General features: G+C 37.1%; 1 protein-coding gene and 1 non-coding gene across 3 annotated transcripts; both read right to left on the bottom strand.

Annotated features, from left to right (window-relative positions):
- Positions 1–1492: 1492 nt before the first annotated feature.
- Positions 1493–22748, bottom strand: LOC105055481 (uncharacterized). 2 transcript variants are annotated; one of them, XM_010937317.4, is made up of 12 exons: positions 22564–22748; positions 21703–21779; positions 19510–19665; positions 19145–19357; positions 18259–18336; positions 17470–17792; positions 17240–17350; positions 16422–16912; positions 15384–15552; positions 2581–2820; positions 2368–2502; positions 1493–2196 (listed from the first exon to the last, which is right to left on the bottom strand). In XM_010937317.4, the coding sequence occupies exons 1-12, from the start codon at positions 22569–22571 to the stop codon at positions 2065–2067; spliced, it is 2133 nt and encodes a 710-aa protein (XP_010935619.1). In that variant the 5' UTR covers positions 22572–22748; the 3' UTR covers positions 1493–2064. The 2 variants fall into 2 exon arrangements, with proteins under 2 accessions (XP_010935619.1, XP_019709511.1); XM_019853952.3 differs by lacking the exons at positions 19145–19357; positions 19510–19665.
- On the bottom strand, positions 7443–7548 carry LOC140853037 (small nucleolar RNA R71). Its single transcript, XR_012136115.1, has one exon. It is a non-coding gene; the product is annotated as a small nucleolar RNA R71 (small nucleolar RNA).
- Positions 22749–24445: the final 1697 nt, after the last annotated feature.

Raw genomic sequence — 24445 nt, 5'->3', positions numbered from 1 at the left:
GAAGTAATCACAAGGTGACATTTGCTACCTTTGTGTGTGTGTGACAATGAGAGAAGCGGGAAATGTTTGAAAAATTTGATAACGCTACAAAAATAGAGAGTTCTCATTCATTAATTTGTAACTTTTCTGTTACTTCTTGATCTTTCGGGTTGCATGAAGCCAATTAAAGAGAGAACATTATCTAAAGAGAAATGCATATAATAATGAAATTGTTAAATTTTCTTTTTTTAAAAAAAAAAAGAACAAAAATAAGCATTCAGAGCTTCTAGCATGGGATGATCACCAGCACTTGATTTCTTGTCATATTATTTGTCATGATAGAATTATACATCAATTTAAAGCAATTTTGTATTCCAGAGCTGCCACATAAAACTTAATGACTCCGCAAAAAATTCAAGTTCATGATACTTGTTCACTAATTCAAAAGGCTTGGAGGGATGATTTCATCTTGATAGACATTATTCTCCTATCAAATAAACACTTAAGAGGGACTTTGCAGCCACTTGGGATAGAAGGCCATCCTAGTAAGCTGGTGCTGAAAGCTTGTGCTACATTGTGGTACGGCCCATCCCACCCGGGATAGGCAGGTTGCCCATGCTCATTGCTGGCAGCCAGCTGAGTATGCTGGTATTGCATACTGGAGTTGGTAAGGAAGCTCCTACTGTGAGACATGAAGATAAAGCTTAGTAACTTCCAGGCTACAGATGAGCTGTGGGAAGTGCTCTGTTGATTAGTATTCATGAATAGCTGCTCTTACTGGTTGGATTGCTTATGAATCTTACTTTTGCCAACCATTTTTTGTCAAGTCTTTTTTCTATGAGGTTACATCATTCAGATAAAATTTTTATGATTCCACAGCATGGTTTTTTCAATGAAGGATCATATTCTTGTGATCAAAGAATCCAGCCCTCTCTTCAAGCAGATCCAGAGCAAGAGATGCCTTTTTACTCTCTTTTTTTAGAGCTTCTATTTGACTTATTGATTCATTGCTCAAGTTGTAGTAATTGGCTGCTTGCTTGGTCAATAATAAGAATACATGTAGGAGAGATGGGCCAGTTGTTTAGGCTTCGGGTCACAAGCATTAGACTTCCTCTTATTCACCAGTATTAATGAAAAGGATGCATCCAATCATATGACACATTAATAGCATTCCAGCAATAATAACTTCATATGATAAAGATTCTTTAGTCCTAATTACATTACTGTGAACATAATGTTCTCATATCAGAAAAGGGAAAAAAGGAAAAAAAAAAAAAAAATCCTGCTGATCCATTTGTGATACAAGAGTGAGGAAAATACATGACATGTGAAAACAAAATATGCAGATTGAGGCCCTTAGATCTATTTACTTTGGCAGAGATGGGCAAAATTCTCCAGCTTGTTTTTCCATCAGCTTTGATATTGAGGCCTCCGATTGGTTTTTGGATACCTTTAATCATTTCCTTGCTAACGTCTATACCCATTAGCAGCAGGTCATATATCATGTAGGTCGTGCATGCACATCTCATCTTTACTACTGTGCATATCTAGCATCATTCTGGTACACGGAAGAATACATTAACAAAACAATGTTGCCAACCCCTGAACAGAAAAATACAGGGCAAGCAACAATCACCGTTTCTAGATAAAGCATACACATGATACAATGGTATACATGCACACAATGTACAACAAAAAAACAGCTGGAGCCTTTGCATGCTTCCGTTGCTTTCCCACCTCTCTCTCTCTCTCTCTCTCAAACATCAAGTAGAAGAAGCAGATAATTTAATTAAAAGAAGAAAAATGCGGACGCTCACTGCTTCATATTGAGTGCTGAAGGGGCACTCACAGGATGGCCAGATCGCACCCAGGTCCCCTCTACCTCTCGTGATTGCCATGTAGGACAGGTGAATGGAGCAGCGAGCGGGTAGAAGCCTTCTAAATGAAATGGATGAAACTGCAGTACCACTAGCTGCTATCTTCACACAGCTCTATATCCGGTCTAGAATGATATATGTATGTGTCCATAGTCTCAGGGGCTGCATCAAGTCATGCCAACTTCATTCCAAGGTACTTGTCAAAGACCTAAGACTCCAGCTCGAGGACACGAGTCACAATGCCCACAGCAATGGTACTACCTGAGGCTCTTAGAAATGCCCTTCCAAGAGCACGACAGACCGAGAATTCTTCCACACAAACTGCTCCATCCAGTGCCACCTGAAATTAAGAAAGACGATCAATATATGGCTTCAGTTGTCATTTAATGGTGAATGCTAAAAAAGGTACTGCATCTGAAAATGGCCTAGCCCAACATCAGATAATCACATATATGACATGGATTGTCACCGGTTTTACCAACAAAGTTAAACACATGTAACATCATCTTACCTCTATTATAGCACTTTGTCTAGCTGTGAGGATCCGCGGTGCATTTCTAGAGACCTTGCCAGTTTTCTGGTCTAATAAAGACAAGATTTTCGTGACCCTTGCAGCCTCCTTGGCATGATGTATGTGAATCTCCACCTGTGATTTACCTTGTCCTCAAAATATGGAAAAAAAATAACTACATTAAAAGCAAATAAGCTAGGTTGGGTTGCCAACCTGTGAGCCAACCAAAATTGGTGTCACAATGTCCAGAACAAGAACCTTCAGCTCTAAACTAGATGAAACAGTCGCAGGGAAATCTGGGTGGCACAGCACCCCACCAGGCATCACATGGCCTGCATCAATGCCTTGCAAACTGACAGCCACATTATCTCCAGCTTTTGCTATACTGCAAGAACAATGATCTCGCTCAATAGTTCGTACTGTAGCTATATCTCCTGAAGGCATAACTAGAACCTGAAACCAAACCGCATTACATCAGCAGAGGCAGGACTCAAAGGTTTATCATTATTTGGAATGATTTTACTAGAACATATTCATAAGAATTGAGCCTTTCTTGTTTCATGAATACCATCCCTTTTACAACAAAATAAAACAAAAGATACTTTAATTTGTGGCAGCATGAAATATCTAATACCACAAGTATGGCTTTGAGTCCCTATAAACCTGAGTCATTTCAGGAAAGGTTCAAAACGTTGAATTGAGTCCTTTCAGGTGAAAAGTAGAAAATGAAGGATTTGGATGGAGCATATCAAATGAGGGGGAAGAAAGAGAACAAAGTAAAATTATGACCATGCATTTTGCCATTGTGTATGTGTTCTTAGCCCAGACTTATAAAGGTGAAATTACATTTATAAATTACTAACAAACCTCACCAACTGTTTTCAAATCTCCGAGTGGGTCAAGGAAGTTGCAATGCAATGATCCCTTCCCCAAGAAAAGCTATCTAAAATGCACATTTTGAGGCAATAAGGTTGCATACGTGAAACTTAGATAATAAAATATCGCAAAATGCAAGATAAGATGGATCTCATTACCTTCAATCTATCGATAAAATATCACTAGAACTAAAAGCCATTCATATCCTTTACCCTGTAATGAGGTCAAGCTGACTCTTCTTTATCGCATTTATCCACAGATGTCTCTTTATTTTGGCTACTCAAGATACAAGCATAAACCAAATAAGCTAGGTCCGACCTCTTCAATTTAACATTATCCACTCTCAACCCCATGAAAACACAATCAGTAATCACAATCTGGAACTTTTAAAAGAGATCAAAGACACTCATCCCGAGTTTGATTTGACAGGTGGAAAAGCATCCGCATCATTGAAGCTGAAGTAAATAATGAAATGGATCTTGATTTGGTCTTTTCATATTATTTCTAAGAAAGTAACCAACTTAATAACTGTGCTATGAATTGGGCATGTTTTGGCTAGGGCATCTATAGAGCAACATGAGAAGATGATGCCCATCAGCATCAACAAAGAACATTGGTTCTCCCACCAAGTAGAAAGATGACAATGTAAATGCTAGCTCAATGGGATAGGAAAATATTGTCCCCACTTAGACTACGAGTCCTTCCATAGTAGAGAAAAAATGACCTCATAGACACAACCAAGGTTCGCTATACCGGTACCGGACGGCGTGCCGGTGCCGGACCAGTACGGTACGGTACTGTACCGTACCGATACACGATACGCCTAGACGTACCGGTCCGGTACCGGTACACAATATTTTTTTCGATTTTTTATTTTTTTTTTTAGATTTTTGAAGTTAATAATTGATAAATACAACCTCAATATGGCATTATATTGCATATTATTGACATATTTGGATTCAATTTGGAGTTAGGTTGCGGTACAAAGACTTTTGATCCAAAATTTCAAACATATATTTATTTATTTTCTCTTATTTTTATTTTACCTCATTTTTGTCCTATTTCTAACAACAAAAATAAAAAAAAATATTTACTAACAAAATAACAGATTATCTTACCTCCGGCCAAAGATCAGCCTCTTCTCAAATCACTCCAATTTCACGAAATTTTGCCTTCTTTTCTAATTTTTTGGAGGTCTCAACGATTAAGTTGCCCACGACCATGGGTGTTCTCTGAGAACTCTCAAAGAACACCGAATAAGCACCAGGCCCTCCCCCCATGTGAAGTGGGCCACGCCCATTTCTCTCCCCCCTCCCCCCAACCACGTGAAAAGGCCCTCACCTTCCCCCTCCCCCCCTCCCCCATGTGAACCTGATAAACACTTAATTTAAGTATTTTAAATTAAAAAATTATATTTAATTTATCTTATTTATTAAAAATTTGATGTTTCTTTCGATGTTTTACAGGAAAGGTGATCGCTGATACAAAGAGTCCGATTCATAGATCAAAAAGATTCAAGTTTGAAGAAAATTGGACTTAAAATAAAATTAAAATAAAAGAAAGACACATCTGGTATTATAGAAAATGAAGATACTATGCAAGGAATCTAAAAAGGATATAGAAGTCATTATTAATGAACTTTTGTATCCTTTTGGAATATACAAAAAAAAGGTTCACGTGAATAATGCTGGGCGCATGAAGTCTGGCGCGCGTGATGTGAATCCAAAAGAAGAAATTGTGGGACGCACGCGTGAAGGTTGGCAACACGAGCTCGTGGGCGCGCGTGAACGCGCGGATGCTGGCACGGACGCGGGCAGGCGCGCACCGCAGACACAGTGACGAGCAAATTAAAGAAAAAATTTTTATTTGGAAATATTTCAAGTGAAAGATTTGTATTTTTTTTAGTCCCACATCGGAAAACCATGTAAAACTCCTCCCTCCTAATATCTATAAAAAGGCTTTTGTACTCCCATTAGAGGGGGAGCCCAGAAATTCTTCTAGAGCCTTGCATAGAGGAATAGAAAGGGACTACTTCATGAGCAGCTAGGCTAGCAGTCTCGGGAGTGGAGAAGAAATTTTGTAACGACACAGAGATGGTTTATTGTTCTAAACTTTCCTGTATTTCTTTATATGCAATAAAGATTATGCTTTTTATTTAAATTGTCATGAGTTCTTTATTTGCTCCCTATCATATGCTTTTATTTATGCTTTCTTGTTAGATTAATATTAGGAACAACTTTTACTTTCCGGAGACGCGTCGTGATCTACGGATACGGGGCGTGCCGAGGAAAGAAGAGTTGTGTACCTAGTCTTTCCGGAGACGCGCCGTGATCTACGGATACGGAGCGTGCCGAGGAAAGACAGGTATTTTTCCTAAGATTAATCACATCTATTTAGTTAAAAAAGAGATACAACTCTGCTAGTGCAAATTAATTCAAAACTCCCGAGCTCTTTATTTTTTTAATTACCTAAATTTTACGATAATTTATTTTCTAAATCAAAAACAACGCTTCTTTCTTTTACCTTGCAATTTCAACTTAGCCCAAGGTCCCTGAGGATACGATCTCGACTCATCCTACCTACGTAGTGAGTAGAGTTATTTTTGGTGCTATCAACGACTACGCATCAAATTTTGGCGCCGTTGCCGGGGATCTTGGCACGGTTGAATTAAAAAATTTAAAAAAAAAATTTTTTTTTTTAAAAATGAAAAAAAAAAAAATTTAAAATTTTTTTTAAAAAAAAAAAAAATACTTTTCAGTTTTTATTTCTCATTTTAAATTTTTTTTTCAGTGCTTTCTAGCTAAATAATCTTATTTGCATAATTACAGAATTACCTTGCATAACTAATTTACTAATTAGAATTTTGCTGCTTAGAATAATTTGCTACTTTTCATAGCCCAGTAATTTATTGCTTTTTAGACTTAATCACTTAAATTTATTTTCTTGCAAAACTAAAAAAAAAAATTAAAAAAAATATATATAAAAAGATAAAATTATATAAAAAAAAAAAAACCACTGACATTTCATAACACTTAACTAAAATAGCGTAACCTCAAATATAAAAATTTCTAACCTGATTGGACACCTTGTTTCTTTGCATTGCATCTCCATAATTGATCTTAAGGGCAATAACCCATTAACCAGATAAGGTGGGGATTTGATCACCCTTCCTTCGCCCATAAATCACTCCCTTGCATTTGCATAACCTAGACCTTAATTTAAAATCAACTAGACGTCAGCCTTAGGAATTTCGAGCTCAATAGGATAAGAAAGCTCTAGAGTTGAACCGAGTGCGGATTGGTTAATTGCTCGGTGTCTAAGGCAAGTGTAAAGAAAGTGGTTTTCAATTGGTTCCGTTGACTGACCTGGCCAACTTAGTTGGTGTCTAAGGAAAGCAACGAGCAGGGAACCTCCCACATCTTACGCTTACCTGGCCGAGTCAGTTAGTCAGTCTTGAGCTTGGAGTGCTCAAAAGCAATCTTGAAAGTTAGGAGCTGTCTAGATCTAAGTTAACCTTAGGATAGAGAGTCTATGATTGTTTAAGTTGATTGCAATTAACATCTAAACATTAATTAATTTCTCCCTTTTCATAGATTTAAGATTCTTAGATTCTTCTCTTTAGATTTTCTTCATTCTTTTCTCACTTTATTATAAAAATATATATTATAAAAATAAAAAATAAAAAAAAAATTCTGTGTGTGCTCTACAGTATAATTGTAAGGTGTATGTTTGGCCGTAGATCGTTACGATCAGAAATCCAACCTTTTGATCCAGAAATAGAAAGAACCTTTAGAGCCAACAGACATAAAAAGATGGACCGAAATCAGGAGAATGATCCACCCAAGCAATTGAAGGAGTACTTTACTCCTTCCACATATACCTACTCTCCTTGTATTCAAGTACCCCCTGTGGAGGCCACTCAATATGAAATTAAGTCCAGTATAATCCAAATGTTACCTTCATTTTATGGACTTAGTAATGAAGACCCTTATAAACATCTTGAAGAATTTCTTGAGATATGCTCAACTGTCAAAATTCACAACTTCTCCGATGATGCTCTTAGGTTGAAATTATTCCCTTTTTCACTTAAGGACAAAGCCAAATACTGGCTACATACTTTGGATTCCATGACTATATCAACCTGGGACCAGCTGCAAGGAGAGTTTCTCAAGAAATATTTTCCCATAGGAAAAACGAATCAAATAAGGAAAGCCATAACTAGTTTTTCCCAATTAGATGGAGAAATGTTTCATGAAACATGGGAAAGATTAAAGGATCTTATTAGAAAATGTCCCCACCATGCTGTACCCAAGTGGCAGTTAATCCAATGTTTTTATGATGGGCTCTCTGAAAGACATCGACAAATGGTCGATGCATCATGCGGTGGGACATTTATGCTGAAAAGTGAGGATGAGACATGGCAACTGTTTGAAATTTTAAGTGAAAATTCATTACATCATATGTCTGCCTCCATTAGAGATAAACCCATGTTAAACTCAAAAAGAGGTGGAATATATGAAGTAGGAAATGCCATAGATATCCATCAAAAGGTAGATGAACTGTCCCAAAAATTAGATCGTCTTCTAAACACTGGACAATCCCCGATTCCACCTAATCCAATCCAAGAAGTTTGTGCATTGTGTGCAAGTCCAAATCATTTAGTTAGTGAATGCCCAGCCGCACCCCAATTTCCTGAGTTTGTGCACGAACAGGTTCAGCAAGTCCAACAAGCTCGCAGACCAGGAAACGATCCATATTCGAACACTTATAACCCCGGCTGGAGAAACCATCCAAATTTTTCTTGGAGACCACAACCAGTGGTTGGTCCTGCCACACCTCGACCTCAATATCAAGACTCAACATATAGGCATGGACCATACCATCAATTTCAAAATGTTCCTCAACCGTCTACTACTGGTTACAGCTCAACTTTTGAGGAAAAAGTCCTGAAAGCACTAGAAAGATTAGAAGTCAACACTCAGACCCTTAACTCCCACACACAATCCATTGCTAAGCTAGAGACCCAAATAGGTCAACTAGCAACTGCATTCAGTAGGAGGGAAGGAGGAAAATTACCTAGCCAATCAGAGAGCAACCCAAGAGGGCAATTTGTGATTGAGAGTTCTAATACCCCAGAAGCTTTTTCTGAACATGCCAAATCAATCATGACTCTGAGAAGTGGGAAGGTCATTGAACACACTAGTAAAACCAATGAGACCGACCCTAAATCTCTAACCGAATCCAAATCACCCAAGAACAAGGAGGACCTGAAAATAGAGAAGGAACCAACTGCACCGGAATCATCTTACTTGCCTAAAGCCCCATTTTCGGATGCCCTGAAAGCCCCTATTCCTGCAGATAAGAAGGGAGGAAAACTCGATGAGATGTTGGAATTGTTTAAGCAAGTCCAAATTAATCTTCCCCTTCTAGACGCAATCAAACAGGTCCCTGCTTATGCCAAATTTTTGAAGGATTTGTGCATCCAAAAACGTAAATCTAGATCACAAATTCCAAAGAAAGTACGTCTCACTGAACAGGCTAGTTCTGTCTTTCAGCATGCCACTCCTCCAAAGCTTAAGGACCCAGGAGCCCCCATCATTTCCTGTGTTATAGGAGATTATCATATTGAAAAAGCTCTTCTGGATTTAGGGGCAAGTGTGAATCTTTTACCTAGTTCGGTGTATGAACTTTTTGGATTTGGAGAACTGAAACCCACATCAGTCACACTGCAGTTAGCCGACAGATCAATTAAGGAACCACGTGGAATGCTTGAGGATGTCTTGGTCAAGGTAGATGAGTTTTACTTTCCAGTTGATTTTCTGGTTCTCGATATGGAATTAAGTGGCAACCCCAGACAAATTCCCATTATCTTAGGACGACCTTTCCTAGCTACGGCAAATGCATGCATTAATTGTAGGACAGGAGTCATGGACGTATCGTTTGGGAATAAGAAACTAAGACTGAATGTGTTTGGTGCTTCCCAAGGACCATCAATGGATAGTTGCTTCGAAGTAGATACACTAGAAGATATTATAGAAGATGCAACACCCAAAATTCTAGCACCAGACCCCTTAGATACTTGTTTGGCTCACTTTGGAGTGTGTGACTTTGAGGAATATAGGAAAGAAGTTAACATCTTGTTAGATACACCACATGATAAAACCACTCCTCCATGGACAATCAAGTATGAGCCATTGCCCACATTAGCCAGTACACCAATAGTCCCATCTTTAGAATCACCACCTACGTTAGAATTGAAACCTCTTCCTGCCACGCTTAAGTATGTATTTCTAGGACTCAATGACACCCTCCCGGCAATCATTGCATCAGACTTGACCCCTAATCAGGAAGCACAATTGGTTGGTATTCTGAAGGAACATAAAGAGGCTATCGGTTGGTCCATTGCCGATTTAAAAGGAATTGACCCCTCCATTTGCATGCATCATATTCATTTTGAGGAAAATGCCAAACCCCATCGAGATATGCAGAGGAGATTGAACCCAAACATGCGTGAAGTAGTAAAGAAAGAGGTGGTAAAGTGGTTAGATGCTGGAATCATCTACCCCATATCCGATAGTAAATGGGTCAGTCCCACTCAAGTAGTACCTAAGAAATCTGGTATTACTGTGGTGGAGAACGAAGAAGGTGAACTACTTCCAACTCGCATATCATCTGGACGGCGAGTATGCATAGATTATAGAAAACTGAATGCCGTTACTAGGAAGGATCATTTTCCATTGCCCTTCATCGATCAAATCCTAGAACGGTTAGCAGGACAAAGTTTCTACTGTTTTCTTGATGGTTATTCAGGGTACAATCAAGTACCTGTATTTCCGGATGATCAAGAAAAGACGACCTTCACTTGCCCCTATGGCACCTTCGCTTTTCAGCGTATGCCATTTGGGCTTTGCAATGCACCTGCTACATTTCAACGGTGCATACTGGCCATTTTTTCGAATATGGTGGACAAATGTCTTGAAGTTTTTATGGATGATTTTTCTGTGTTTGGAACCACCTTTGAGGATTGTCTCCATAATCTTTCAAAAGTTCTTAAACGGTGTATGGAGACAAATCTTGTCCTAAGTTGGGAAAAGAGCCATTTCATGGTGCGGAAAGGAATTGTATTAGGACATATTATTTCTGAAAAAGGGATCGAGGTAGATAAAGCCAAAGTTGAGGTCATTTCAAAACTACCACCACCTACTTCGGTCCGACAAATACGATCCTTCTTAGGTCATGCCGGATTTTATAGACGCTTCATCAAAGACTTTAGTAAGATTTCAAGACCTTTGTGCAATCTATTGGCCAAGGATACACCATTTGTCTTTGATGAAGACTGTTTGAAAGCGTTCAACATATTACGAACAGCCCTGACAACAGCACCCATAATAAAACCCCCTGACTGGTCCATTCCATTTGAGATTATGTGTGATGCCTCTGACTTTGCAATAGGTGCCGTCTTAGGCCAAAAAATCAATAAAGAGCCACATGTGATCTATTATGCTAGCAAGACTCTTTCCGATGCCCAATTAAACTACACCACAACAGAAAAAAAGCTACTAGCAGTAGTGTTTGCCCTTGAAAAATTTCGTTCATATCTGTTAGGGTCTAAGGTTCTAGTTTACTCTGATCATGCGGCTCTGAAACATCTCCTCTCAAAGAAAGATACTAAACCGCGTTTAATCAGATGGATCCTTCTTTTACAAGAATTTGATCTGGAAATCCGAGATAAGAAGGGTTATGAGAATGTGGTAGCTGATCACATCTCCAGGATCTTAGTTGAACACACGATAGGCATAGATGAGGTTAAAGAAAAATTTCCTGACGAACAACTTTTCGCAATCTCTTCTAGCCGTCCTCCATGGTTTGCCCATATTGTCAATTACTTATCAACAGGACAAGTACCTTCTCACTGGACAAAACAAGAAAAGGATCGATTTTTCTCGCAAATTAAACATTATTTCTGGGAAGACCCTGAACTATTCAAATACTGTCCTGACCAAGTTATTCGCCGTTGTGTCCCTGAGAGTGAATTCCAAAGCATTCTCACTTTTTGCCATTCTTCGGCATGTGGGGGACATTTTAGTGGAAGAAAAACTGCAGCAAAAGTACTGCAGAGTGGGTTTTATTAGCCAACGCTTTTCAAGGATGCACATGAATTTGGCCGAAGTTGTCTGCGATGTCAGCAAACAGGAAATTTATCCAAGAAGGATATGATGCCGCTGACCCCCATTTTAGTAGTAGAAATCTTCGATGTTTGGGGGATTGATTTCATGGGACCTTTTCCAGCCTCATTTGGATTTGAATATATTCTAGTGGCAGTGGATTACGTATCAAAATGGGTGGAGGCAATAGCTACACGGACTAATGATAATAAAATTGTAATTAATTTTATCCAACGAAACATCATTAGTCGATTTGGCTTCCCAAGGGTGATCATTAGTGATGGGGGGACTCATTTTACGAATAAACATTTTGAAGCACTTATGAAAAAATATAATATTTCACACAAAGTGGCCACACCATATCACCCTCAAACTAATGGTCAGGTAGAGGTGTCAAATAGGGAGATTAAACATATCCTAGAAAAGACGGTTAGGCCCGATAGAAAGGATTGGTCTCTTCGCTTAGACGATGCATTATGGGCTTACCGTACTGCTTTTAAAACACCCATAGGAATGTCTCCCTATCGACTTGTATTCGGAAAAGCTTGTCATTTGCCGGTGGAATTGGAACATCGTGCATTTTGGGCCATACGGCAATTTAACTTTGATATGAAAAATGCAGGTTCCAATAGGAGACTCCAATTAAATGAACTTGAAGAGCTACGCAATGAAGCATATGAGAGTGTCAAAATTTATAAGGCTCGAACTAAAGCATATCATGATAAATTTATTGCACGAAAAACGTTCGAGCCTAATCAAAAAGTTTGGCTCTTCAATTCTAGGTTGCGTCTGTTTCCTGGAAAACTTCGCTCACGTTGGGACGGACCTTTCATTGTAACTCAGGTATTTCCTCATGGAGCTATCGAACTCAAAAATCCTAAACAGGGGAACACTTTTAAAGTGAATGGTCAGCGATTGAAACCTTACATAGATGGAATTAGTGATGGAGAATTAATTGAATCTGTTGATTTAGTGGATCCAAAACTGCCTTAATACTCAATTCAGTCTGGCTGAAGACGTAAAACTTAGCGCTTGTTGGGAGGCAACCCAACGATTTCATATTTTTTTTTTACTTTACCGCAGCTGCAGGAATTTAGAACAAGAGCCTATTAATCAATGAAGCTATCTTCAACTGCCGAAGTAAAATTATCCCAGGTGCACTCTCTCCTTTTATTTTCTTTGCTTTCTTACTCCATTGAGGACAATGTAGATTAAGTTGGGGGGGGATTAATCAAATCCTCGAGTATGGTCAGAAATAATTAGTTTTGTGTATTCAAATTTTATTTTGATTAAGAGTCAATTAGGCATCCTAATAAATGAATGATTAACGGTCAAGATAATTTTAGAGATACTGAGGAATAAATTATTAAGAAAACCCAATGAATGGTAGGGTTTGAACTAGACCAAATTTTAGGAGTGATTCTACAACCCTCTTCTTACTGATCTCAATAAAGAATCTGCTTCATGAAAAATTGGGTGGAAAGATCGAGGTATGCAAAACTTCTCCTTAAAAAAAAAAAAAAAAAAAAAAAAAAAGAGAGAGAGAAAAACAACATTGGTCTCCTACTGAGTAACCGGGCCCTTTCGCCTAAGTAAGCGTTGTGGTTCGCGTAAAAAAGTAGGCAATGTTATATATATATATAAAAAAAAAAAAAAAAAAAAGGGGGACTAAATTGCAAGAAGATAATAAACCTCTTTTCCATTAAGTTAGAGGATTTAAAGAGTAAAGTGGGGAGTTGATGAAAGAAAAGCTCTGAAATTTTTTTAGTTAAAACTCAGCCACTAATTGGGTCAAATTGATAATCCAATGAAATATCTCTTTAATGGTCTGACCAAGTAACATCTACCTTTTGGGATGCCTAATCTACTTTTTATTCAAAATCAAGTCGGTATACAATGTTGATATATATATTTTACTCGAGGACGAGCAAAATTCAAGTTGGGGGGTGTGATAAACACTTAATTTAAGTATTTTAAATTAAAAAATTATATTTAATTTATCTTATTTATTAAGAATTTGATGTTTCTTTCGATGTTTTACAGGAAAGGTGATCGCTGATACAAAGAGTCCGATTCATAGATCAAAAAGATTCAAGTTTGAAGAAAATTGGACTTAAAATAAAATTAAAATAAAAGAAAGACACATCTGGTATTATAGAAAATGAAGATACTATGCAAGGAATCTAAAAAGGATATAGAAGTCATTATTAATGAACTTTTGTATCCTTTTGGAATATACAAAAAAAAGGTTCACGTGAATAATGCTGGGCGCATGAAGTCTGGCGCGCGTGATGTGAATCCAAAAGAAGAAATTGTGGGACGCGCGCGTGAAGGTTGGCAACACGAGCTCGTGGGCGCGCGTGAACGCGCGGATGCTGGCACGGACGCGGGCAGGCGCGCACCGCAGACACAGTGACGAGCAAATTAAAGAAAAAATTTTTATTTGGAAATATTTCAAGTGAAAGATTTGTATTTTTTTTAGTCCCACATCGGAAAACCATGTAAAACTCCTCCCTCCTAATATCTATAAAAAGGCTTTTGTACTCCCATTAGAGGGGGAGCCCAGAAATTCTTCTAGAGCCTTGCATAGAGGAATAGAAAGGGACTACTTCATGAGCAGCTAGGCTAGCAGTCTCGGGAGTGGAGAAGAAATTTTGTAACGACACAGAGATGGTTTATTGTTCTAAACTTTCCTGTATTTCTTTATATGCAATAAAGATTATGCTTTTTATTTAAATTGTCATGAGTTCTTTATTTGCTCCCTATCATATGCTTTTATTTATGCTTTCTTGTTAGATTAATATTAGGAACAACTTTTACTTTCCGGAGATGCGTCGTGATCTACGGATACGGGGCGTGCCGAGGAAAGAAGAGTTGTGTACCTAGTCTTTCCGGAGACGCGCCGTGATCTACGGATACGGAGCGTGCCGAGGAAAGACAGGTATTTTTCCTAAGATTAATCACATCTATTTAGTTAAAAAAGAGATACAACTCTGCTAGTGCAAATTAATTCAAAACTCCCGAGCTCTTTATTTTTTTAATTACCTAAATTTTACGATAATTTATTTTCTAAATCAAAAACAACGCTTCTTTCTTTTACCTTGCAATTTCAACTTAGTCCAAGGTCCCTGAGGATACGATCTCGACTCATCCTACCTACGTAGTGAGTAGAGTTATTTTTGGTGCTATCAACGACTACGCATCAGAACCCCTGGGCGGTATGGTTCGGTTCACCCCGAACCGACGGCGAACCGAGATATACCGCCCGGTTCCGGGCGGTATGGGCCCGAACCACACCGAACCGGACGGTTCGGTGCGGTTCGGGATCATTTTTCAGAAAACAGGCCCGAACCGGACCGGTAAGGGACCGGTCTGGCTTGGTACGCCCCGTACCGGACGGTTTGGCCTGTTACGGCAAACCATGGAAACAACATTGAGAATGAGAGTCAATTCTTGATTTTGTACCGAGTAGAAAGAGTAAAGTTATTAGTAGTTTTTTCTCTGGGAGATTATAAATGTGGAGAGCCATATGACCAAAAAAATGGAATAGAAAAATTAGATGATAAGGTGTGCATGGTAAAAAGCACCAGTAGAAAGTAGAAGGTTTTCTTCAACAAACATGTCTAAAAGTAAGAAACAATACACTTTAAGTTCAGTGACCATATGTTACCTGATAGAGTGCATTTATGCTATGAACATGCATATCCACCAAATTCCTAAATCTAATACCTAAGAGTTCCTTCACAATAAGTCCAAAATATGGCATGCTATGTAGTTCTTTACATGAAAGAATATTTTAAATGGTCTTTATGATAGTCCCAAAGGTGCTTTTACTTTGCATATCCTAACTAGATTGTTTTCTGGTCAATCAGTATGGTTACTGGTCCTGATAAGCTACAATAATAAGGTTTTGTTACCTACAAAAGAGAAAGGCAGGGAGACACATCTATAACATGATAAAAAAGGATCACACACCTTTGAACTAGCTCGAAGAGCTCCGAACTCCAATTTACCACAAACCGCCACTTGCCCCAAAGAATGTGATGCAACAACATCACATATAGGCAGAAGAAGTGGCTTTGAAACATCCCGATGTGAAGGCTTTAAAGAATCTATGGCATCCAACAGACAACATCCTTGATACCTGCAGAGTACCATTTTTCAGTATATAAGAGAAAACAAATATAACAAGATATACTTCATCATAATTTAAAGAGGCTAAATAGAATAAGGTGTAATGTTCATGCTCTATGAAATCTACAAATAACCAATGGAGACTTTAGTTGCAATTAAAAGATTTCTGAGTAGCTCATAAAAGGAAAACTTAATAAACGCCACAACAATAGAAAGACAAAAATAAATATAAAACAATGCAATAAGCTAACAACAACTCTAAATTAAACACCCAGAAGACAATTTGCTTCTGTCTCCACCATATCCATAAATAATGAGCCAACCCACTCTGATAACATTGACAACTTTCACTTAAGTACCGGAACCATGCCAATTTTAATTGAATAAGAAAGAAAATCCAAAAAGATCACACTGATATGAATGTTTGATGACCAGAAGAACATTTGTACTACTTCTAATCTGAAAACAAGACAACATGTATCACACTCGTGCATCATTTTAACTCAACTACATTCCTTGCTGTCTGTGTTTTGATTCAAAGAATTCCTGCTAGTCAGCATCCTCTAAGAAAATCAAATACACATCATATCTTTGCTTCGAAGTTTACATTAATAAGTTAGTGGATGATGTAAACAATCAGAATTAAAGAATTGAAGCAGCAAAACAAAAAGGGGTTCAGAGTCATAACAGCCTAAAACTCAAAACAAACAAACAAAAAGAAAAAAAAAAAGAAAGGGAAGCTGGCCTTCCATTTACCAACATTAAATTCTCCAAGCACATGATGACATTACAACTAATAAGCACATATGCGCATGCATCTAGCACAAATTACAAGAAAAGCAGAAATAAGAGAACAAGAATTATATATAGCTAACATACCAAGAAGACAAGCGAACATCTGAAGCAGCCGTTACCAAATTTTGATTTACCATGGCACTCAGAGGGATCCATGACACAGATGATTCCTTGAATCCACAAGAACGTAGGAAAAGGCCAAGTTGCAGTTTTATGAAATCAAACCGTTCCTTGGAGAACTCTACTAAATCCATCTTATTAACAGCAACAATAATTTGCTCAACACCAAAGCTCCGAATGAGTTGTGCATGCTCTTTTGTCTGTCCAACACTATGACCACCCATACCTGCCTCAAAGGAACCAACAGAAGCATCAACAACAAGAACAGCAGCATCTGCTTGTGTAGCACCGGATATCATATTTGGGACAAAATCTTTGTGGCCTGGGGAATCAAGTAAAACAACACGAAATATTTTTGAGTCAAAATAGGCGACAGCCACTGTCATTGTAATACCCCTTTCCCTCTCCTCAGCACTCTCATCCATTGCCCATGCATAAGCAAAGGATCCTTTTCCCTGCAATCAGAACAGTTGTGTGGTATGTAAACAGTCAGGCAAAACAATTGACTAGAAGCAAAAGTCACGATGGAAACGAAGAAGAAGAAGAAAGAAAGATCACCAACATCATAAAGAAACTCTTGAAAAACTGCAGGAATGTTCCACATTGCTTGGGGCTCACAAAAGCCAATTACACTAATTAACAGCAAGCTTTGACCTATCAGCTACCACATGTATGTGTCCACAACCAGTGTGAACCACTCAATTAAGTGCTACGGATATTTCTCCATAAGACATCGTAAAACTGGTGCCCACCAGATTAAGCCTGTCAAAAAATGAGCATACCTTTTCCTTAGCCTCCTTCTCATATTTATGCATTTGTTTCTTGGATATTCGCCCCAAAAGCTGAAGTAATCTTCCGCATAATGTGGATTTCCCAGAATCAACATGACCAACCTAATAGGATTTTAAGATGATCAATTTAGTGCATGAAAAATTGGCAGGGGCAGTCAGATGAGCAAAGTGGAAGATGCAAAAACGTTAAAATCACCATGAATAACCAATAGATGGCTTACAATTGCAAGATTTAATTGACTTATTATTCCTTCTTCTTGGTCAGATAACATCCATTTTTCTGGCTTGTACTGGGCATTTTTATTAGCCTTTTTACTTCTACTATCTTTGGATTTCTTATCCAATTTCAATCGGTGCAGATCATCAGCAATGATTTGTGGTGCATCTTCATAATCTATGGAATTGCTACTCTCACTCGCGTCAATATGATTGTCTTTAGATGATGAGGCTGATGAACTGTTTGATACTTCATTATCTGGTAAAAGATTGACTATCTCCTTCTTCCCAGTGATGTTGGATGAAGCCTTTGTAGATCCTAATGGTACTGAGTCAAATAGAATCACAGTAAAAGAGAATCAGTAAGTAAAGCATAGATGGACAGATCAATAAAATGTATAATCTCAATGTATCATAGTGACGAGCAGCATTTTGTATCTAAGTAATTGACCATTTGGCATATATTGTGCAGCATAAAGCAGCAGGATGGAAGAGAACTGTGCACGATCTTAAGATACATTATTCATTAACCAATGTCCACAGAACTAGAAAAAAAATTACAGAAACACATTGTACTACCTAGTCCACCAGACTTAAATATACTAAAATCTAGTGACAAGCAACTTTGCATCAAAAAGCACACTCCCCAAGTTAGCCCGATAGAATAAAATCCCCCTGGATCTTGGCTGACCACTAAAAATTCAAGTATATTGATGGAAATTTAGTAATATATGAGGACCAATTAAACAGACAATCTAGCAAATCCTCAGCAAATGATTTTCTAAATGATATACCTTTTGGGAAATTTCTTGCAGCATTCTTGCCAGCAGAGACCATATCATCTGGTGATGGTGTATCAAATTTGAAAGGGGCTGCCAAATCAACATAAGTTTATCAGTTCTCATGTGACATACAAGCATCTAATACATTGAAACATCAAAAAGCAAAGCAAATGCACAACCTCGTGATGGCAATAAATGCGCACAATACGGCTAGGTTTCATTACTTTATCACCTCATATCCCTAATGGCACATTATAGTATAATATGATCCATTGTGCAGCCTAGTAATTTTATATACCCTTCTCCTAATCTCTCTCCCCCTCCTCTATCCAGGCCCTATCCAATTATTGTTGCCACTTCTATCTAGAAAAGGCATGTCCTTGATCCACAACCACCATACACCTTCACCTTTACCTACGAAAGCCCTGCTTCACCCTCACACCACATGAATTAGTGGCAGGAATCTTCTGCTCAGGGTGCTGTACTGACTTCAAAATCTCCCTAGAAACTCATCCACCAATGTGCTTCCTTATCTAAAAAATTTAAAAAGCCCACTTCCTAGCACCCAGATCCTCACCTGCTTCTAGTAACTAAGCACATGATCCACCTCAACCAACCCACAGCCCGTCCTAGCCAGGCCTCCCTTTCAGCAGGGAATTACAGCTGGTCTTGGATCAGGCAGAGAATCTGCATTGCGGGAATAAAGGCTTAAAAAGGAGCTGATAGAGGAAGGAGAGGTGGAACTAATTCCATCCCTATAGAACTATAATTTATAGTTTCAAGAACCTTATAATAGAGTGTAGTTATATTGTATTTCATATCACATAAGACGAAAATGATTTCAATCGAAGAGAAGGATCTAAGGTTCTGTGATCAATCTCTAGATATCATAACAAACCTATATTAATCAAGTGCTTGCGATGTGGAGATGTAAATGTTTTCTGGAGATCACTAAAACGTGCTTCAATGCATCCTTTCTCACAAGATTTAGCGGCTTCTTTGGCAAGAAAAATATCAGGGATGATAGCCGGTTTGCGCATCTGATGAGGTGATAGAGCAAACAGAGACCTTGCCATTATGGAAGCTCTGGAATTTCCGGACTTGCTGTAAGCTGAAGGAAACATAGCCATTCTCTCAGTTGGATACAAAATGATAGATTAAAGAGTAATAAAACATCATAAAGGTAAGCTTTTCTATGCCCAACGAACTAAGAGTAATATGATTTCATTATTATGACCTCTATAACATAGGAAAAGAAAATACCTGTTTCTCCACTATTATTGTCAAAAATGGCAGTGGAATCCCAAAAAACTCCACAAGTGTCACAGGACAATAGGCTTTGATCATTATCATTTGTACAAATGGAGCAACGCCAAAGCCCAGGCTTGCTAGTTGGTTTGTCTAAAAGGAGTAGCTTTCCTATGGAGGCAGTAAACAAAAGAAAATGAGATTAAGGAGACAAATTTTCTTTCATGAAAAAGTTCCTGATTACACTCTTTTAAGAAAGTCGTGATACGTGTAATTAATCAAGTGAAGATAAAATAAAATAGAATTGGACAAAATTTTCTGTCCTGTGATGACAAAGGATCTACTTAAAAGGGGAAAATACTGAGTTTTTAATAGCCTTCATATGAGAGGATAAGTGTCATAAAAGCTCAAGGTGAAATAACTAGGTTGACTTATAGCAACTAAATGAGAATTATGAGATAATACATAGTTGAGATGTAAAACAATGCTAATAGGCTACTGGTGGACTTCACATTGCACATGCAATAAACCAGCATACCTTAGAAATCCTATTATCTTCATCATCAAAAAAGAAAAAGAAGAATAAGAAGTAAGCACGATGTTTCAAACATGCTTGAAGATAGGTTGCCTAGGTTAACCATGAGCAACTACAAAAGAACTAATCAAATAGAGGATCAAGTTATTTTCTCACATTGCAAGCAAATCCAAAGTTTGTGGCTTCTATAAACCACACGACATCTTCTCCACAGCATCAGCAGCACCTCTGACATACATGCTTCATGTTTTGGAACAAAATTGTTGTTAAAATCTTGTGATTCATAATCCGGATAAAAATCACCCTAAATGCCTATGATCCCCTCCTTGGATCAGGATCAATGTAGGGCTATACATTCCCTTGGATCATATATCCAGCTTGATTATGCTATTATATGTTAAATCATGGGCAGGTCCATTTTCCATAATTTATATGACTATATTCTTTTAAATTAATTATCACCAATAAGTGTTGAGTAGTAAAATTAGCAAGTCTGTTATTAGAGTTCATTGTCTTTAACACAAGATGCAAATATTTGTATTTTACCACCATATGTTATAGGCTTATCCAGTTTTTTACAAAAAACATTACACCTAAAAAATAATTAAATTGATAAGTTCATCTACTCTCCATCTGGAAGGATTGAGGCCTCAATCACACAATGATGGAGCCTCTTGATGAAGGATCCACACCATTGATTATGATCTACATTACAAAAACTACATTGAAATAAAAAATAATGTCCTTTAAAGGTCATTAGCCTATGCATCAAGTGGCCAAAAAAAAGGCTCGATATGAATATTTTTTTGTCTAATTTATAATTTCAATGCATTCAAATCTATCAAATTCTAGTTCGTACATGTTTTATGATATGTAGATCATGATCAACAATGTCAATTTTTAATTTACATATCCTATAATATAGTATGCCACACTAACACTATTACAACCATTGATGATGGTGCCAATTTGATGTATGGGTTGAAAGATTCCAAAAACATGATTTTTGGTTTTTTGATAGTTCTTATGATGTACATCACTATTAATGCTATGGATTCTCAATTCAGTATATTGGTTATCAATTGAGTTGGTGTAGGATTGAGGCTTTAGTCCTACCAAAAGGAGAGTAGACTAACTCTAAATTGATAAATAATATATATAAGTTTCCTAAATAACCAAAAAATTATTTGTTTCATGAGGCATGCTCTATATAGGCCTATATTGTTAAAACTAGAGCTGTTGTATGTATGGCCTTTTATATGGTTAACTCATATTTCCATTTTCACCCCTTTTTTTTTTTGATGTCTAAAAAATTCTAAAAGAAATCAGAAAAAAATTACAATCTGCGATGTGATCCATGATCCAATCCAATCTAGCCCCCTATAATCTTACAACTGGATCCCAATCTTAACAACATTGCCAAGCATGTTTAGTCATCACAATTGTCTCCTTGCAAAAGGGCAGAAAACATAGACTACCCTGCATTCCTGAAGGCATTTTGAAAACCTAGCTAAGTCCAGCATGAGGAATAGGAAAAAGAATCAAGCAGCAGTACATAGGAGAAAAATGGCAACAGCATGTTATGACTTACAAGATTAACCTATTTCATAAGTTTTATCTAAATAAACAGAATAAGAAAATAAGTAATTCTTAGACTAGGTCACTACCATTACCTTCTATATCATTACCATCGTCATATTCATCATAGATGTCATAGTCAAGTTCATAATTTAGTTTTCGAAGCACATCCCTGACAAATAAAACAAGGGGAAAAAATAGATCAGATTATTAACATGTGATGGAGAGTAATTATCAATAGATGAATGATCGATATTGCAACGAGAATAATCGAAATAAGCAACACAATATCTATTTCTGAGAAGGAAGAGTGGGGAAAAAAACAGAACACATAGGAGGAAGAGCTCTTCAACCCATTACCAAGGTGGTGAGGGAGAAGCATGAGCAGATGGAGAAAATAAAACACAATAAAAATGATAAAAAGTGAAGAACATAAATATGTTTCCTCGCGGGGTCACCATTACAATATAGAGTGGTTTTCGTATCTTCCACATTTTCTTCTCCTGTTGTCGCGCTTGATCAGTTCAATGATTTGTAAAAGTCGTACAAACTTAAGAAACCAATTTAGCAATCCATAGTTTGCAAGTTTTACCGAATGTTTCTTCGCCTTACTGCTTCATAAGCACCGAATTGTCGTTGAACTAAACTCATCGAATTTCTTATTCTTCTTTTTTTTTTTTTTTTTTTTTTGCATTTAGTTCTGAAAGAATTTTTATGATTTCAAAAAGGATAAGCTTAAAAAGAACGAATCGAAGCAATCCAGCGACCGGATTACGGACCAAAATACCGAAACCAAGAGCTGGTTTATTTAAGCTCCTTTGCCCATATTAAGGAGCTGAATCTTGGAAACCCTAGATGATTTCTGACAAAGTTGACAATAGAGAGAAAAATATAGAACAAAAAAATGATGGGGCAAGTGAAGAAGAACAAGGGATCGAGAAGCATCCCGCCCTAACCTAGTCATGGCGCAACGAGATCACGGATGAATCCAGAACCGTGGCCTCGTCCAGCTTTTGATTCTTTCGCCAACTGAAACGACCTCGCACCAGCCTTCGGACCGGTCGATAACTGACAAAGTTTAGAGTGTCGAAAGGAATACCGTTTGACGGACCCGGCACGGAGGCACGACTGGTTGGGTTCTTGTACCGTTCCTTCGCGGCTTTAAATTGATGGATATTAAAGCATTGTTTCAGCCGCTAAGACAAATTTTGGTGTCTGTGCTTATGTTTGTATGTGCGGTTACCACAAAATATTGCTGTTTAGCATTGACAGTTTGGAGATTGGCGAGTTTAATAGGTTTTTCTCCCTATTTTGATACTTGTTATATGATGTGTTTATAATGTTGTCATTTCGTGGAATACAATATTTTAACATTTATTTCCATAGGTCATAAACTCATTAGTTTGTTGTTAACCGTTCTCAACTTCTTATTATGTCGGCCAAGATATAATGTCAAGAAGTAAACCAGATAAATATATATCAGAAAGAATAAATGTTTGCTTCGTGAATTATTCGTTATAATGTTATAATTTAGTTTCCCAAAAATATTGGATACACTCTTATGTTGCCACAGACCAGCGAAAGTTTTTTTTTTTTTTTTTACAAAAGATTACTACTCCGACAGATAAAAAGGCTTGTTTATCTTTTTCTTTTTTTCTTTTCTCAAAATAATTTCGTTTCCAAGTTAAAGCTTAGAGGTTAGGTGCAAGAGAACTTAAGTCTACGTAGGCATAAAGGTTTGCAATCAACTTTACAAATCTCCATCTTGTACGAATTAGCTCCTGAGTAGCACCAATGTGATATGACTCAAAATTTTGTATTATCTTAGCATTCAAAATGTAGGATATTTTAAAGTTTATTCAGACAATTGAGCCTAAAATCGTATAATATTTATGGATTAAACTAGTACAATTGGTAAAATCAAATTTGATTAGATCTATGTTCATAAATATCTAGAATTTTTTTTCTTTCAATAAGATTTGAGCCGATCCAATTTAAATATATTTTTGATATTTATAAGCAAAAATTATTTATAAGTCCCTAAATGAATTCATAATTATTTTTAAGTCTTTGAACTTTCCAAAAGAACCACAAAGTCTTTGAAATGCTAAGTTATTTCTAAATCCCTACCGTCCACACAGATTGATTACATAAGTTTATATTCTGATTACACAGGTCCATATTCTGGTTACATAAGTCAATGTTCTGATTACACAAATCCATGTTCAGATTATCTACATAACTTGTATAATCTGAACATGAACATGTATAACCAATCTGTAAAACTGTGTAACCAAAACACAAATCTGTGTAATCATTCTGTGTGAACGGCAGGGATCTAAAAATAATTTTTTAGCATTTCAAAAATTTTTTAATTTTTTTAAAAATTTTAAAGACTTAAAAATAATTTTAAATTTATTTAAAGATCTATAGATAAATTTTTTTATTTATAAATATAAACATAATTCTATCTAATTTTGCTACTTGTACCAATTTAATCTCTAAATCTCATAGAATTTCGAGATCAATCAACCACACAAGTCTAAGTAAGAATATATACCAAATGCTCAACCTAAGCCTTATTTGATCGTAAGGAGAGTTGATCGTACATGCTCTGATACGAGGTTGGTGGATATGGTGCACGTTGTCCTTATGCTCTATGCACTTTTACTATTGTTTAGAAAATTGAAAGGCTAGGCGGCATCATTTTTGTTTACATCAATGATATTCTATTTGAGGAGGCATTCAACTCAGCCTCCATGTTGTAACCCATAATTCACGGCAAGATTCTTTTTAAATTCAGAAACTATGCTCAAACAAAAGCTGTGCCAGGTAATT

Source organism: Elaeis guineensis, chromosome 12 (assembly GCF_000442705.2).
Source record: "Elaeis guineensis isolate ETL-2024a chromosome 12, EG11, whole genome shotgun sequence".
In the NCBI taxonomy this organism is placed as follows: domain Eukaryota; kingdom Viridiplantae; phylum Streptophyta; class Magnoliopsida; order Arecales; family Arecaceae; genus Elaeis; species Elaeis guineensis.
The sequence above is the reverse complement of the archived record's forward strand: the minus strand, read 5'-3'. Positions and strand labels throughout refer to the sequence as shown.

What these genes read in the sequence shown, in the direction of transcription:
- LOC105055481 (XM_010937317.4), bottom strand. An exon ending in AGAAGGAGGCTAAGGAAAAG is followed by an intron (nt 16,913 to 17,239) that starts GTATGCTCATTT and finishes TTCTGATTGCAG; the next exon opens with GGAAAAGGATCCTTTGCTTA. An exon ending in CAATTTTGGTTGGCTCACAG is followed by an intron (nt 2,503 to 2,580) that starts GTTGGCAACCCA and finishes GGTAAATCACAG; the next exon opens with GTGGAGATTCACATACATCA.